At 35.9% G+C, this 18,663-nt stretch overlaps 1 protein-coding gene across 2 annotated transcripts in view; it reads right to left on the bottom strand.

The window, feature by feature from the left end:
• The window catches only part of WDR7 (WD repeat domain 7), a 353,302-nt gene that overhangs the window by 251,259 nt on the left and 83,380 nt on the right, over nucleotides 1–18,663 (bottom strand). Inside the window, exons 14-16 of one of the 2 annotated variants that reach the window (XM_007455287.1) lie at nucleotides 12,820–13,589; nucleotides 11,417–11,505; nucleotides 403–501 (exon numbers count right to left, since the gene is read on the bottom strand). In XM_007455287.1, the coding sequence (XP_007455349.1) occupies nucleotides 403–501; nucleotides 11,417–11,505; nucleotides 12,820–13,589 (958 nt within the window). The remainder of the gene's footprint in view (nucleotides 1–402; nucleotides 502–11,416; nucleotides 11,506–12,819; nucleotides 13,590–18,663) is intronic. The other variant, XM_007455286.1, reaches the window with a different exon arrangement.

Here is an 18,663-nt window from a genome sequence, read left to right as displayed (position 1 = left end):
CTCTAACCAGGGCACATGTTGTGCACAGAGAATAAAGAGTGTCTGTCACAGAGTAATGATACATGTAAAATAAATTAATTAGCTCTAACACCAGAGATCACATGGCAAACATCATGAAAACCAACCCCCTTTTTAATGTCTACTTCATATCATAGATTAGCATCTTTGCACTTCTTTAAAAGCATTCTAGATTACAGGAAACATGGTTTATACCAGCCAGGAATAACATTACACTTTTATAATCAACCCTTATCACTGACATTAGCAAATCAAGTTATAAAATGGAAACTTTAGGATCTCACACACAACAAAGCAGATGAATGTATAAATTAGATAAAAAGAACATATACTAGAATAAAGCACAGAATGAAAGAAAGTTGTTAGAAAGTTGAGAGAGAATACCTTCATTTACTAAGAAACAGGTATGTAAAGCAGGAGTAGAAGCAGGGTCAGAGCCAGAGTGATCAGCATCAGACCGAGCAGAAACGACAGGTGCAGCAACTTGCAGCAGAAAATAGAAGAAATAAAAGAGGAGAGAATTGAGATACAGCGGTTTCTGAAAAAAAGCTCAGTGTTAGTGAATACTAAAAAACAAAGTTGGCAAAATATAGTAAATGTAGAACTGAAAAATGATGCTTTAATCAGAGAGGTATGATTATTAAGGATTATGGCAGTAAAATGATATATTTTATTGAATAGCAATCACAGTGTAGTTCAAACCAAAATCTATTTATAGTTGAATGATGTGTCATCTAATATAAAAAGAAGTTCTAAAATAACTAAGGCTACAATGAAAAAAATGACAATAAACATATTAAGAATTCACAAAAATGTAATTCAATTTTTAAAATGTATCACATGATGAAAAGTTTATTTTGGTCTTCGGATTGTCAATTACATTTTTTTCTAATAATTTATTTCCTAACATTATGCCTAAATTATTTTATAATCTCTCAAACCAATATTCACTGAGATCATTTCAATTTATTACTCATTTTATAAAAACTCAATTTAAATTATACCAACTTGTAAAATACAACTTTAAAAATATAACAATTTAAAGTTAAATTAAATATACTTAACTCTTGTTAGAAGACTCCTAACATAGCTCCATTCTTCAGTTTAAAAAAAAATTTTTATGATAGAAATGCTTTACATTCTAAAATAATTACTGTGAATGTTATAATCCTTATAGAATAGATGGAACAACACCCACCCTCCCCCCAAAAAAGTTATGTTACCAGGAAAATGTTCAGCTTAAATTATCACATGAAAAGGCAAAAGGACCGTATGGCACACACATTCTACAACTGAAGGTCAACGTTAAGATTTAGAGGTCACCATTTGACACTTCCTTCCTATGGAGAAATTACCATATGTCATGCACAAGCATCTTCAAATTAATCCCTCTCCTTTCTTCTGTCATTGAACAGCAATAGGTTTGGGCTCCTGAACAACTTAAGCATTGTCTGCTGAATGATACGTTTGCTTTTCATGCAGTGAAGTTCTTTTGTAACTACAGGACAGTTGCATGAAAACAACTTTTCATAATTTCCTCACGAATGCATCATAATGTCAATCAGAAACGTGTGAGGTAAACCGGAAAACTAAAAGGAGTATATGAGCAGTAATAAAAAACAGAAAATCCAACTCCATAAACCCTAAGAAGCACCTCTTGCACACATGAACATTTTATCTGGGAAATTATCATTCTTTTTATTATAACAGACCTGTTTTTTGTTCCTTATGAAATTACAAGTACCTTATAAAGTTATACTTATGAAAGGATTAGAATTACTCTCAATAGTATATTTCATAAGATCTAAGAATTCCATTGTAATCTTGCAAAGAAATCCGCAAATTTCTACATATTCCATTGAATAATTTCTCATTTTTTAATCATTCTTAAATACAAATTCAGTAATTATGGCCTATAAAATATTCAATTCCCCATGCAAAAAGTTGGTAAGCCTTTGGTGGCAAGGAGTAAATTTACAGGTTTTAGCTTTCATGCCACCAAAATTGTTGAGCGAGCTCCTCTGGTGGTTTCGAACAGTTGGGGTTTTTCTATAATTTCACTTTAAATAAAGGAGAAATTATTATTCCTGAAAATTCTGGGTTAACTTCGTCTGACTTTATCATTAATTCTGAAAGGACACTAGAATGGTAAGGTGAAAAAATTCAAAGTTTAGGAATGAGTGATCATTCCCCTAGCTAGGTCAAATAAGGAGTGGTATTAAACTATAATGTTTTCCCTAAATCACAAGTCGAAAGGAAACTAGAAATGCTACTGGCAAAACTGCTGGAATAAGAATATGTCTTAATAGAATAATGTTCAATATATATAGCTTTATTTGTAATGAGAGAAATAAAGAGATGCTCTGAGTATTGTATTTCTGGAGTCCTGTTTAAATGGTATTGCATGTAGAAAAAGCCTTTTACACTTTCCTTTAATAAATTCTGTGGGCACTTAAAATAAAAAAAAAATACTGTAATAGAAATCAAGGAATCAGATTTACTATGCTTTAAAATCTCTGCATCATCATCAAAAAATACTTTATTCAGACTACCTCCTAACTGAAACTGCAGAATCTAGAACTATTTTCATAATTCATTGAGAATACTGAACTTAAGCTCTACTACAGCTTTAAAAACTGTCCACATATAGAAAAGTCAGCAATAGAAATCAGAAGAAAAAAGTACACTACCATAATAAAAAGCTCAAGATTTAATGACACATAATAAATCTGAATAAGTTATGTATGGCACTGAACATCGAAGATTTATACCATAAAACATAAGCAAGCATTTAATTTCTTGAAATAGAAAAGCTGCCATGTCAACTTTTTGCTCCTCTTACCAATTTAAATGCTCCTCTTATTAAGGATCAGTAAAACACATGGGAAAATCGTCTCAGCACAGCTTCAAAATGGTGACAGAACTGACACAAGTTCTCTTATTTTACCCGAGAAAGTTCTTTAAGTAATGTCGCAGCTAAGAGCCTCTTCACAACGGCTTACTCTCACATGAAAAGACAGATGAAGATAAACATGTGTGACAACATATATGTGCACACATATGCTCTGGTTTCCCTTTAAATGGCATATATAGAAGTACTCAAAATGACAATAGCCATGGTCTCTGTCTTTGAACAGGTCTACCTCAGTCTTCCTTTGAAATCTAAATCTAAGCTCCATTTTTGCCAATCGCCATTGTGATATGAAAAATCTACATAGGGAAGAAAGCAAACATACTTTTGGTAGCAAGTGCTCCCTACATATTGGTCTAAACCTCATTACCCTCCCAGCAGATATACACAAATAGCCCTCTCAATACACTTTTCAGAAGAAAAAAAAAGATAACCTAGAAGGTACAGAAAACCAAGTGCAATGCTGAAAAAGGAAATTTTTTCAAAGCTAAACACTAAAAAGATAAATAAAATTATTTTACAATGAATCACTTTATCTGAAGTAAAAGAAGAGCACAGATAGCTAAGGGCACTAAGGGAACACAAAGCGCCCGGAAGTAGAAAGGAGGAGGAGCTACCGTAAATCAGAATGAGTAAACAGCCCAAGATGGTACTCTGACAGACAGATATGCATCAAGGCAAAATACGAAAGTGTTGATAATGTTTAAAAAATACAGTAACACTACCCCGCCTCTAGATCACCACTGGATTACATTAGAATTGGAGTGAGTTCAGAGGGAGTGATAGTTTTATGTTGGCCTATAACTTCAACCAAAGAGTCAAAACAAAGAAAAACCAAAAGAAACACAACCTTTTGTAAAAGGTCTCCATTAACATGCAAAATAAATAAATGAGCAAGAGGAAAACCACGTGGAGAGAGTTCATTATAGTGAAAGATAAAATTATAATATAAAGACTAACTTGAATTAGACATGTGAAGGCTATCAAAATGTTCTTTCATTTGATTAATGTAATCAGTGCCTACTCCATGCCAGGTACTAAGCTAAGCATATAAAAACATAAGGATTAGACCAAGATGCTGCTCTCAAAGTACTCAGAGTCTGGTAGGAAAAGCAAATAAGCAGCCAAGTAAAATCATAAACTGCACTCCTCTGGATCTCCGCCACTAGATACAAACTCCCTGAAGGCAAGGATCTCTTGTCAGCCCTTACAGCCTCAGCTCCCAGTTACTGACATATTGACTCTAGAAGCATAAAGAGTAGGTATCTATAGATTCATTCAATCAACAAATATTTACTGAGCTCCTTCTATGTACCAGCCACTGTTCCAAGCACTTGTGACAGATCAGTGAACAAAAAAGAAAAAACAGCCCTGCCCTCTGAGCTTCCAAAGCAGACCAAAGTTAGAGCTTCTGCAATTAAATTATAGCTATAGCAATTTTTTTTTTTAAAGGGCACATAAGTTCAAACACAAAATTGTAAGGGATTCACAGGCCCCTTCGTTAGCCTGACATAGGTACTCCTAGTTTTTTGCTATAGATCCTGGAAAAGGACGGTGAGTAACTATTGGTTATAATTTAGGAACAACTACCTCTTACTTCTAAGTTTAGACAACCTAAATTGGATCCACTTCTTAAAAATAAAATTGCAAATAATGTAACATAACTTTAAATCTTTAAGTTGCCTAGACTTACCTCCACACCTACCCCTGAGTAAAGATGTAACTATTAGCATAAAGATATGGTCACAGTCAAGGTAAGCACAAGAGGCACAGACCAAAGACTTTCGCTGTGAAATTACTGAATTGATAAGGAGAAGTACAATATGTCAGAATACAGAAAAGCCTAAAGCCATGGGCAGACTCAGGGATGTACGACCAAGAACAAGAATTTACTTGGTTGACATCTCTGATCCCTTCCTCAAGTGAGATATTTTATAAACTGCAAAATCAAGTATCTAATAAATGAATACTGTCTCTATCAAAAAGTACGACTGTCAGTAAATGTTAATTATGGGAAAACACTGAATTAACAAGCCAACTGCTAGACAAAATAAACTTCTTGTGAAGAAATTATTTGCCCATGAAACACCTGATATTGTTTATGAGAAATTATATTAGCAAAACTATTTATATCATTTTTATTCTCAGACTCAAATGCCTGTAAAAGGTCCAATTCCCAGCCAAAGTCTTTATTCCATATAGATTATTTTGGAGCTGAACAAATATTAACCAACATAAAGTGACAGTTTATCGAAAAGAAGCATATTCATGTTTGCAATCCAACTTGAAAATAGATTGTGAGTCAATGTGGGCTACAGTGGGAGTCAGGAAAAGAAAACGTAAGGAAAGATGAAAATGTTTAAAAGAAAACCAATGTAAAAGAAGTCAGAGCAGAGAGATGAGACTAAATAATACTCTGCTGAAGAGCAGTCACGGAATCAAAGCCCTTCATCTGTACAGCACCACCTCCTACCCTACGTTGGTTATGTTCGTGTGTTATCTTCTAGATAGACATAAACTATTCAAGACAGTATACACTAGACTAATCTCTCTGTACCCCAAATAGAGTTGTTTGGAGGAAAAACAAAAGTGCTTAACAAATATATGCTAAAGAAATATTACATTTCAATATTCAAATAGAAAATGAGTTTTATAATGCCATCCTAAAGCATTTTACTATGTAATTCTCAGTACAGATTGCTAACCTTCATTTACTTTATAAGACAAGCATCTGTGCTGTTCCAAATGGAAATTCCTAAATCTATCACCTTAAGTAAATGCTTTAGAAAAAGACAATTTTTAGTTCCTTCTTCACTGCTCTCAAGACTCAAGACTTTTCTGAGAGAAGCAACATTAAAGCACTCCAACTTTAAAATCCTCAGATCTGGCCAGGGGGGCAAATTCAATACCATCATGGTGGTGAAATATATAATGCATCGTTGATCAATAAGAAATGACAATTCTAAAGGTTTATGCACCCAATAAAGAGAGCTTCAAAATATATTAAGCAAAAACTGATAGAAATGCAGGGAGGAATAAACACATCCACAACTGCTGCAGAATTCAATACCCTTATCTAAACGATAGAACCAAGTGGGCAGAAAAATCAGCTAATATATGCTAAACTTGAATACTCTTAAGCAACATGACCTGACATTTATGAAACACTCCACCCAACAACAGCAGAATACACAGTCATCTGAAGTGCACACAGTATACTGACCAAGAAAGACCATATTTAGGGCCATAAAACAAGTCTCAATATTCAAAGAATCCAAACCATACAAAGTATATTATCTGACCATAAATTAGAAATCAACAGCAGAGAGATCCTTGGAAAGTTCCCAAATGTTTGCAAATTTAACTCAGTAATAAATTACCCAGGGATAAAAGAAAAAGTCAAAAGAAAAAGGAAAAGGAAAACATATCAAAATATGTGGGATGCTACTAAAGCTGTACTTAGGGTAAATCTGTAGTGCTGACTGCCTATATTAGGAAAGAAGAAAAGTTTTATATCCATGACCTCAGGTTGTACTCTAAAAATATAAAAATTAAAAAAACAGGCAAATTTAAAGCAAAAGAAATGAAATAATAGCAAGCAAAGCAGAAACAAATGAAATAGAAAACAGAAGAACAATAGATTAAAAACTGATGAAACCAAAAGCTGGTTAAGAACTACAAAACTGCTAAGTTACTAGCTAGACTGATCAGGAAAAAAGAGAAAAAACATAAGTTATGAATAATAGAAATGAGATAGGGGATGTCATTTCAAATCCTACAGATGTGATATTGAAAGGAAAATAAGAGAATATTAAACAACTTTTTGCCAATAAATTTGACACAAACTACCAAAGTTCACCGAAGATGAATTAAAAAAAAAAAAAACACCTAAATAGCTCTGTATCTATTAAAGCATTTAAATTTGTAGTTAAAAAAATCTTCCCATAAAGAAAACCCTATGCCCACATATTTTCACTGGTGAAACAGATCAAACAAGTAAAAAATAGTATCAATTCTACACATGCCCTTCCAGAAAACACAAGAAATGGGATAACATCCTAAGTCATTCTGTGAGACCAGCATTATCCTGTTACCAAAACTGAACAAACACATTATTGAAATGAAAAACTCTAGACCAAAATCCCTCATGATCATACACATAAAAACTCTTAACAGAATTTTAGCAAATTATATCCAATAATCTAAGGATAATTCATCATGACCAAGTGTGATCTACCCCAGGATTGCAAGGTTTTTTAAAATTCAGAAGTCAATGTTCTGGGACTTATTGAGAAAATAAAGGAGAAAATTCATTTGATAATTTCAATAGATGCAGAAAAATCATCTGATAAAATGTAACATCCGTTCATAATTTTAAAATCTCAGCGAACTAGGAATAGGAGGGAACTTCCTCAACATCCAGCTCATCTAAGAAAAACTTACAGCTAACATTATACTTAATAGTAAAAAGACTGAATGCTTTATCCCTAAGATTGGGAATGAGGCAAGGATGTCTGCTCTAACTTCAATTCAACATCAGTAAGTAACCATCAATCGTAAAAAGTTTTTAAAAATTAATAATAACTGGACTTCTCTGGTGGTGCAGTGGTTAAGAATCCACCTGCCAATGCAGGGGACACGAGTTTGAACCCTGGTCCGGGAAGATCCCACATGCCACAGAGCAACTAAGCCCGTGTGCCACAACTACTGAGTCTGTGTTCTAGAGCCCGCGAGCCACAACTACTTAAGCCCGCATGCCTAGAGCCTGTGCTCTGCAACAAGAGAAGCCACCACAATGAGAAGCCCACGCACCACAACGAAGAGTAGCCCCCGCTCGCCACAACTAGAGAAAGCCCACACACAGCAATAAAGACCCAATGCAGACAGAAATAAATAAAATAAATAAACTTATTAAAATTAATAATAACAGCATATTGAATCCCAAGGAAGTGGGAGAAGAGCGGAATTTAGTGAAACAGGAAAAAATATGCATTAGAAAGGATAAACAAAGGCACTATGGATTAAAACGATTGATAAAGCCCCGGTAAGACTGATCAAGAAAAAAGAAAGCTACAAGTGATTAATATCAGGAATAAAAATGGAGACATCACCACAGATACTACAGAAATTAAAAAGATAAGATGTTATCTTTTCAAATGCAAACACATCTGAAAATTTAGAACTGGAAAATCCCTAAATGAAAATCCCTTAATGAAACTGACACAAAAAGAAACAGAAAATCTGAAGTTCTATAACAATGAGAGAAACTGAACCCAGAATTTTACAACTCCCCACAAAGAAAACTCTAGGTCTAACCCCAGCAAATTCCACTGCACGTTTATGAAATAATTAATGCCAAGCTCACACAAATTCTACCTAAAAATGGGAAAGGAAGATTCCCCAATCCATTTGCCGAAACTTGAATAAAGTAAAACCTTACATAAATATTAGAAGAAAACGTTTTCCTAAATAAAAATATTAAATTAAATGCAACAATATATAAGATAATAATACATCACAAGATTGGTTTTATTCTGGAATGCAAAATTGGGTTGTAAATTCATCACATTAATAGAGTAAAAAAAATTATATAGTCACCTCAATAGGTACAGAAAAAGCATGATGAAATCCAACATACACTGATGATAAACACTTAGCAAAGGAACAGAAGAGTTAATTTCTTAAATTATCTGTAAAAGCATATAGGAATTATCATAATTATGAAATCTTAAAAGTTCTCCCTTTGATACTGGAAATAAAAAAGTTGTTCCATATGATTGTCCGGATGGTCAAAAGCATCTACAGAAAAGTATTACCTTTAGTAGGTGAATTTAGCAAGATTCTTTAATACAAGGTCAATATACAAAAGTCAACTGCATTTCTATATCAGGGGCACAGAAAATGAAGAAATTTAATATCAATTAGATATTAAATAGAGTACTTTAAAAATCTAATACCTAGGAATAAATCTAAAAAAAGAAATATAAGACCTCTATATAGAAAACTATACAGAGTTATGATAGCTAAATAAGACCTAAATAAATGTAGAGATATATCAAGTTGATGGATTAAATGAGTGAACCACATTAAGATAATAATTCTCCCCAAAATGATCTATAAATTCAATAAAATCGAAGTTAAAATCACAATAGGCCTTTGTGATAATAATAAAACAGTTCTAAAGTTTATACTGAAATTCAAAAGGACAAGAATAGTCAAGACATTCTTTAAGAAGAACGGGTGGGAAGACTTGATCTATTAAATAGCAAGTCTTATTACAGAGCTACAGTAATTAAGGCACAATGATACACAAACAAATCAAAGAGCTCAGAAACAGACTACCATATATAAGGACACTATATTTATGACAAAAATGGCACTGCAAAGCAGTGGGGAAAGAATCATCTCTTTAATAACTCATGCTGTACCAATTTGGTATATGGAAGTAAATTCAAAACAGGACCCCTGCTTCACATAATACACAAAATTAAGGTCTAGGCAGATTATAGACCTAAATGAGAAAGGTAAAATAAGATCTTGCTTCCAAAAGAAAATAAAGAAGAATATTCTCATATCAGAGTAGAAATATCAGGGTAATTTCTTAAATAGGACACAAAAATATTAATCAGGAATGAAAATACTGATATGTCAGATATACTAGCCATACCAAAATGGCTAAAGTGAAAAACATGGAAAATATTAAGTGTTGGCTAGGACAGCTATATATGAGAGGTCTCACTGATCCATATCCCAGCTAACACAACAATTTCCATCTTTTTCCCCTTAGCCAGTTTGATGGATGTATACGTCTCTCACTTAGGAAAACATGTTAACATTATCCACAATTAAAGCTGAAGATAAATATATGCAGAAATTCCACTTTTGGTTACATACACAACAGAAACGCTTATAATATACACTAAGATTCAAATACAAGAATGTTCATAGCAGAATTATTTATGAAAATGAAACACTGGATGTAATCCAAGTGTCTATTGACCAAGAAATGGATGAAAACATTGTGGTCTATTCATTCGTCAGAATAGTATAAAGCAATAAAATGAACAATGAAAATGAACAAACTATAGTCATGTGCAACAACACTGATAAATCTCACAAAAGTAGCCAAACACAAAAGAATGCATACTCCATGACTAACTGAATGCATATAAAATTCAAAACACAGGCAAAACTAAACCATGGTGTTTAGGGATTTAAACGTAGATGGTACAACCATAAAGGAAAGCAAGGAAATGATTTCCTAAAAGTCAAGATAGTAGTTTCCTTTGGAAGAGGAAGGTATACTGATTGGGAGGGAACATGTAGGAGGCTTCAGGAGTACTGGCAATGTTCTATTTCTTGTCCAGGGATATAGTTACATGGGTGTTTAGCTTGTAAAAATCACTGAGCAGCATATTTGTTTTGTGCACTTTTCTGTGTATATTTCACACATACACAAGTATAAAGTTATCTAATTAAAACTTTTATATATCTTCATATAGACTATTATAAAATGAGTATAAAGGCTTGATGAGAGGACAGGGGAATAAGAGGGGTGACCACATGGGGCTGGAAATGAAGGATAGGAGTGGCATAGAGAATGGGGGGAGCTGATCTTCCATAATGAGAAGCTACAACACAGTACCTAAAACTAAAAACCAAGCATACCATTTAAGGATATTAAAGTAAGGACAAACAATCAGCTAAAAGAGCAGACGACTTGTTCTAGGAAAGAGGAAAATTGTAGGCATGAAGTTGGAGGCCTATCGTTCACCAAACAAATTTTGCGGAACTGTTCACTGACTCTTTAAAACCTTAAACAAATTTTTTGAAAAAAAGAACATCCTACAATGTCACCATCTACAAGCACAACCTTCAACTTAGCCTAAAGGAAAGCTCTCTAAGCAGAAGTGACTCCCCCCGAACTCTGATTAGCTCACTTGTCAGTCTTAAAATGAGTGTAAAAGAAAATAAAGGAAGAAAAACTCAATCTTTCTTCTATCCCCTAACAAAACAAAAGCTATGAACAAAAAGTTAAAGTATATAATGACTAAATAAAAAGAAACTTTTCCCACTGTGGATTACAATGCATGAACTACCGGCAAACGACACAAGAATAGCTATAGTATGGAAATATGAATTTAAACATTTCTAAATGTAGTTTAAAAAATAGACATAACTTATAGACTCAAGATACACACATTAAGGCACTAGCGTTGTCAAGTTAAGGTGCCCCTAATGTATAAAAATTAGGCCAAAGACAGTACAATAAAATTATGTGAAATACGCTCATTTATCAATTTCTAAATAAATCTGATTTATTTTTAACTAACATCTTAATTATCCATATTTACATCTGGAATATAACAACTTTTCTCTATTTAACAATCTGAGACAAACAAAATGTTATGATTATACATTAGCTATGCCTCCTCAGTTTCTAGAGCTGAAATGTCATGTCAATTACTTAATAAGATTTAATTTTACCTTGTTTAATCTGTCCTTGCACAATATTACTGGAAGTTGGAGGAGAACCCCTTGCCTTAGAAAGGTCTGGGGTGCCTGGTCTAGGTGGCCTTTAAAAAGAAGAAGAAAGTACATGTATATATACACATTCATAGTTGCATAATTCCAGAGCCATTTAAAATACTAAGCTTTCTAGTTCCAAATGAATTGCAAAAGAAACACATAACAGAACATTTTCAATTTGCTGTTCCAAAAACATAGGGGTTTTTTGTTTTGTACCTATTAAAATTTTCCATTTCAGATTTTAATACAGAAAATTAAATGATTAACAAATAGCAAGTAAAAATTTTACATCTACAGTTTATGCTTTAAACTAGTTTAAGAAATATTTACGAACACTTTAATCTACTACCACTGACAGATAAATGTCACAATCAACCCTTCATTCTTCAGTATTAGCATGCTGATATTCCAGCCCACCCCACATCATTGGTCCAAATGAACTTATGGAACAATATACTGAGTTCCAAAAAATTCAGCCCTACAATGTGAAAAAGGTAATAAGGCATTAAGAAATCTTCCACTCCACAGGCAGACTGTCCCCTTTTGAATTCCGGCCCTACCATTTTACTACTTGTGTGACCTTGGGCAAGTTACTTCACCTCTCTGTCTCAGCTCTATCATCTGTAGCAAAAGGATAATAAAAGTACCTACCTTATAGGGGTAAGGGCACTAAGGAGATAACATCTGTAAAGTGCTTACAACAGAGCCAGACACTAGGTAAGTGCTACTTTAGTATGTTAGATTTAAAAAAAATCCTAAATGTGGTCGGCTCTCAATAAAGTATAATAAAACCAGAGTTTAAAAAGTTGTCTTCATGACTTCTGCAAAATGAGAAATAGCAACTCAGGTTAAATATATAGAAATATTAAAAGAATACTCTCCGGCACTTTAAAAAGTTGTTTCCTCTTTTCCCAGAGAAATTCTGACTATGCTTCTCACAAAATGCTGAAGCCAGCCACTGAACACTTACCATTCATCACCGTGGGTCACACATTTTAACCAAATATACAATTTGAATTAAATGTTAGTGCAAACTGTAAATAGATACAATCTAAGATTATATTTACTGAAGAGCTAGTCTATAATTTGTTAAAGCTAAACTCTGACCTACTCCCTCATTCTAAGTTTTTTTTAAATAGCTACTAAGTATGTCTGAGTATAGATAAAACTGTACAATTTGATTATATTTTGTCATGCATGTTGTATTTAAAATTTAAAGGGGAAACACTGAGATGACAAAAATGCCAAAGTGTGTAGAGCGCCCCACCCCCCCCAAAAAAGGTAATTAAGAAGTGACAAAAATAAAACAGGTTTCTTATTTTTTGAAACATAAGAATAAAATCAAACTATCATGGTCACACCTGGTAGGGCCCTTCTTCATATGATCACCAATAAAAGTTGCATTGGTCATACTCATTAAGGTATTTGCCAAAGAAATGATAGACAGGAGATGTTGTGTGGTGACGGCCCGGGACACTCCGTAAGTTCCCTTTCCTACTCCCTCCGTTGCCAGCAGCTTCCTTCCTACTTCTGCTTTCCCATGTGATGGTTTACAGGCAGCCTGATTATAACCAGGAAGCATCAGTGACATATGACCCCCTCTCGATAAGAGGCCGAACGATACTGTGCAGTGGGGTTTCAGCATTCCAAGGCGATCGAGACAGACTTCATCCAGAACATCATTCAAACCCCAGGCATGAAGGCAGGACATGAACAATTTTGCTGTGTCCATAGTCAGATTATATTCTAACAGGGTCAGTGGCTTAGATTTGCTGGCCCGATATTCGGGATCACTTTCTTCCCGTCTCTGTCTCATTATCTCCTCATCCTCCTCTTCATCATCAAGGAGATGTTCCTTTATGTTCTCTTTGATAGTTTCTTTCACTTGTTGGAAGAGAACTGCTGCTCGTTTTCCAGTTAGAAAAGAGCCCCCTTTGTCTGAACCGCCAGATGCTTTTTGCAGATTCTCTGGGGAAATAAGCGCAGTATTCGGCCTAGAGGCTTCTTCAGTCAGGAGTTGAATAATCAACGCTTCCACATCAAAGAAAAGCACATGTATGTCCGGGTCTGTTAGGTTTGTCTTTATTGCTTGAACCATCAGGGAGTTATGAGAATATTTAGGTAAATTTCCCTGCAACAAATATTTTAAAAGATGGCTATAATTCAAAGTATTTAATTTCATGCATTCATTAATGAACAATAAATAATCAAAGGGATTTAAATGCTTATTAAGCTGTCTTTTTAGATATCTATATCATTAAAAGTTAACACACTAACTCTGCCAGTCAGCAGCACATAAAAGATATGAACTTAAACCATTAGAAGAACTTTATGCTGAAACAATTATAAAACTGTCAATTAATCTTTTAAAAAAAGAAAATGAAAGTTAATTATTGAAGCAGGGAGTCTTTTTACTCATAGAACAGATTAAAAATTGTTTCAATAACTTATATGCAAATTCTATCTCTGAGAATGTAATACTACTGTTCCACTTGAAAGAATAATGCATTCATCACAGCTACTCATCCTTTTAAGTTGCTGCCCCAACAAATTCCTCCTTTTTTACTTTACCTTCAGTCTCTTCCTCTCCATAAATTCTTTTCCCTCAATAGAGAACATGTTCAAGTCTACTTAGAGTCTTTAAAAGTTATGCTTTGACCATGCTCCTTCTTCTATTTCTTTCCCAGTCTACTGCCCCTTTTAGCCACATTTAAGGAAAGTAGTAGACTAATGCAGTGGAAACTTTTCAAACCCTCTCCTCGTTAATCTCTTTGCAGTATCTCTGACCATATCCATAATCTCTGACGCTGTTGATTTTGCTAAGAGAGACAGAAAGAGAGAGAAAGTATAAAAAGGGCTTCCCAGAGAACACCTTCTTAATGAGCCTTCTAGTTCTGACCACCCTTCTCAGTCAGCTGCCCTGAAAACTCATTCTTTCTCCCATATTAGAACTATCACCTGTATGCAGGTGGCTCCCTAATCTCCATCACCAGCCGGACCAGCTCCTGAAAGAGTTTCAGTCCTGCAGTTCCCGCTGCTTGTATCTGGATGGCCCACAGAACCTTGTACTTAATCTGTCCTAATCTCCACCCTCCCACTAAACCTGCTGCATCTCCCAAATCATTGGTTGAGAATCATTCTTCTAATCTATCCCCACCACCACCATCACTATGTTCAGACACTTATCTCCTCTCCTCTGAACAGGCGTCACTGCCCCTAGTCTCTCCTTACTCCCATCCAGCCTCCACAGGCCACAAGACTGCTTTCTGAAGAACAAATCTAATCATGTCACTCTTCTGCCAAACACTGCCATTATCATGGGTTATTAAGAGAAATGGAAAATACAAAATTAAAACTAAATCAAAGTATAGGTGAATAGATCTCAAGATGAGAAAGGACTTGCCAAACACACTTAAATTTAAAATTCACTACTATAAGAAGTTAAGGCAAGTAAGAAATAGGAAGAAAAATGTGCCAGAAATAGGACTAATGAAGTTATAATCTATATAAAAAATAGTTAATACCAAAATTAAAGGGAAAAATACCATAAAGGTCAAGGGCAATTCACAGTAAAAGAAACAAACAGTCAAGGAATATAAGGGAAAACCTACTCAAATGAATTGTCGAGGAAATAACAATTAAATAACCACAAGATACCACTTATAAAATTAGCAAACAGTAAACACAAAAAAAAACTTAGCCAGGAGTACAATGAAAGTCAGACCCACACACTGCAGGCATGAATTTAAATAGAGCCTTTTGGAAGAGCAATTTGGCAAAATACAGCATGAGCCCTCAAGATTGTTTGATCCAGTACATTTATTTCTAAAACCCTATCCTAAATAGTCAGAAATACAAAGATGTTCAGTGAAACAGTATCCATTATTTTAGATTGAAAACAACCTAAATAATCCAACAATAAAGAAATAAATAAGCATAGCCATGTAGTAAATATTGTAATCACTATAAGTCATGCTTCCTGGGCACATTTAACCACATGGCAAAATGCCCATGTTCCAATTTTAAGTGAGATAAGACTACACACATGCACATACGTACACACACACACACACACACACACACACACACTATACAAGAGAGTATAATTCTGATTTCATTTATTTAATGCCCAAGTATGCATTTGAGCACAGTGACAAACACTGGAAAAATACATAAAAATGTTCATAGCAACCACTTTTTGTGATGCAGACATATCAGATTTACATTTTCTTCATATTTCCATATATTTCTTAAATTGTATATAATCAATATGTATTATTTTCATAATTAGAAAATAATGCTCTAGGATAAAATGCAAAATCCTTCAGCACAACATTCAAGGCCCATTACAATTTGATACCAAATATTTTCCAGCTAAAACAAACAGGCTCTAGCACCATAACCACACTCCCCCACCCATTAATCCCTTTATTTATTTCTTTACCCAAAATATTCTTCTTTGCTCTACTCCAATCCCTTCTTTTCCATCAAGACCCTAACTCTCCTGGGAAAGTTAGTCCACAATGAACCCAGTTCCCATAACATTTTCTATACTATATATCACAAACCTGTAAGCCTTGGCTATATTTATATAATTGGTTCTTTTATGTATTTACATTTTCCTGTACTCTACAGGAACTATACCTTACTCATCTTTTGTAACCCCATGCGTATCAGAGTACCTGGCAGAATGAACAAAGAACATAAAAATCTTCATAAAATTATTTTAAGTGGCTAATCAACTCTTCACTCGTAAAATTACACGAAGTCCCTTTAAATGGTCTATCTTCTGTCTCAGTCCTCCTCCCATCTGATTATGTTCCTTTCCAGCTTAAGAGGCTTCAGCAACATTTTATAACCCAAGGATAAAATCTTTGCAAAAACTTCTTTGCAAAGCACAAAACAGCCTCCAAAATAGACTGCTGCCGACTCCCCCAATTCCATGTCTAACCACAACCCTGCATCTTCTACTGAAACCAAATAAAACCACTTGTGCCTTCCAGAACCATGAAGTTGCAGACATTTGTACCTCTGCATTTCTTATGCCAGGATCATGCTCCTTCCTCATTCTCACTGCTGCCACTCAAGTCATACTTCTATTCAACCTTTAAGAAGTATCTCAAGTGGCTGCTCTTTCAAAAATTATTTCCAGAATTATCACTAATTCTGCTTCCTTTGTATAAACCTCTGCTCTGAATTGAATAAATGGTGTTTAAAGGAAGGTAGAAAACAAATATTATTTCCATACTATAGCTTAAGAAGCTAAGGTGCATAAGCAGTACAGATCAATTTACACTACACAAAATATGAAGTAAAAAAAAAAATCAAGACTTTCTGAATTTCATTCCTCTGTTTAACTCATTCATTCCACATTTACCTATGTTTGTGCAAGGGACTAAGGATACAAAGATAAATAAGATGATTTTCTAGTCATGCAACTCAAAACTAATGAATAATGAAATTACTATGTAGGATGAATGGTGCTACAAATAAAGGGCAGTTGGAAGGTACAACAAAACACAACAAAAAGGGACCTCCCTGGTAGCTCAGTGGTTAAGAATCCGCCTGCCAATGCAGGGGACACAGGCTCGAGCCCTGGTCTGGGAAGATCCCACATGCCGTGGAGCAACTAAGTCCATGTGCCACAACTACTGAGGCTGCACGCCACAACTACTGAAGCCCACACACCTAGAGCCTGTGCTCTGCAACAAGAGAAGTCACCGCAATGAAAAGCCTGCGCACCACAACAAACAGTAGCCCTTGCTCACCGCAACAAGAGAAAGCCTGTGCACGGCAACGAAGACCTGATGCAGCCCAAAAACAAAAAGAAACACATCAGAGAAAGAGAAAGTACCAACTCCACCTTGGGCGATCAGGGAGAACCTCACCAAAGGGATAACTTGAGGTATGAAAGGGCAGAAAGACAGCAGGATGTGAAAAAGGATAAAGGCAGGAAACATCACAGGATGGGTGTTGATGTTGATGACCAAGACAAAGAAAGAATGCAAGGCATGGTTCACTGAGAGCACAGGTGTCCACACTAAGGCTTTTGAACTTTCTCTTGCAGGCTTAGGAGCCATTAAAACAGTGCTTCTCTCAGAACACCAGAGATGCTTGTTAAAGTACGGGTTCCTGGGCCTGATATCAGACCTGAATCAGTGTCTCTTGGAATGGATCAGAATCTGCCTAATGAAACCCTAGATGGCTTTATACAGTAAAGTATGAGAGCTCCTATCTAACGGCTTTAATAAGGGGAGTAACATGATCAAATTTAATTTTATAACTATTTATCCACCAGCAATGTTGGCTGAAAAGAAGCAAGATCAGGATTATGAATATAACCTGGAGGAAACAGAAGCCATCCAGGTGAGGGAAGATAAACGTATGCAACAGTACTGAAAATGTAGAAGATGGGATGGGGTGAAGGATGCATACGCTAATGTTTTATTTCTCACGCCACCATGCTCAGTATTTCCTTTTGCAAACACTAAATGTGTAAATGTCAAACACTATGTTTAGAAGATGGCAGTGTGGGAATACGCCAAGTTAGCATCTCTCCACAACTAGGGCGCCTGCCGGCCGCTGGTGGAGAACTCTGACGCCCAAGGAGATGGGAGGAACCCCCAAGTGAACTGGTAGGAAACGGGGGACTGAATGGGGAGAAGGTGAGACCAGACAGGATTGGCACCCGTGAGGCTGGGGAAATCAGGAGAGGCAGGCGGGAGGGGCCCTCAGGAGGAGTGGGAGAGGAGCAGACGGTGTTTGCGCCACCCACCTAGGCACAGGGAGCCTGCTGAGCTCCCAGGCTGGTCCCCTGCCCTCCAAGGCCCCACCCAAGCCACGTGGGTCCTTCGGGGAACAGGAGGTAGGCAAGGGGGATCAGCAGAGGCAGGGGGAGGGGCCCTCCGGGAGGACTGGGAGAGGAGTGGAGGGCATCTGCCCTGCCCACTCCAGCCCAGGAAGCCTGGTGGGCTCCCAGGTGAGGTCCCCTCACACCCTGAGACCAGGGGTCGGGGGCACGCCTGGGCCCCTTCTGTTCCTTGAGCCTAAGCCCCACCCCCAACAGCCCCCAGGGTCTTTTCCAGCCCTGTGGCTCCTGAGCATAGGCTCCGCCCACCACCAAACCTCACCCTTGCTTACGCCCCGCCCTCCACAGCCAAGGCGTTTCCCCCCCCCACCTTTTTTTTTTTTTTTTTTTTTTTTTT

This window comes from Lipotes vexillifer, unplaced genomic scaffold (assembly GCF_000442215.2).
Source record: "Lipotes vexillifer unplaced genomic scaffold, Lipotes_vexillifer_v1.1 scaffold1399, whole genome shotgun sequence".
Lineage (NCBI taxonomy): Eukaryota > Metazoa > Chordata > Mammalia > Artiodactyla > Lipotidae > Lipotes > Lipotes vexillifer.
Note: the sequence above shows the minus strand (reverse complement) of the source record. Positions and strands in the feature narration are given on the sequence as shown.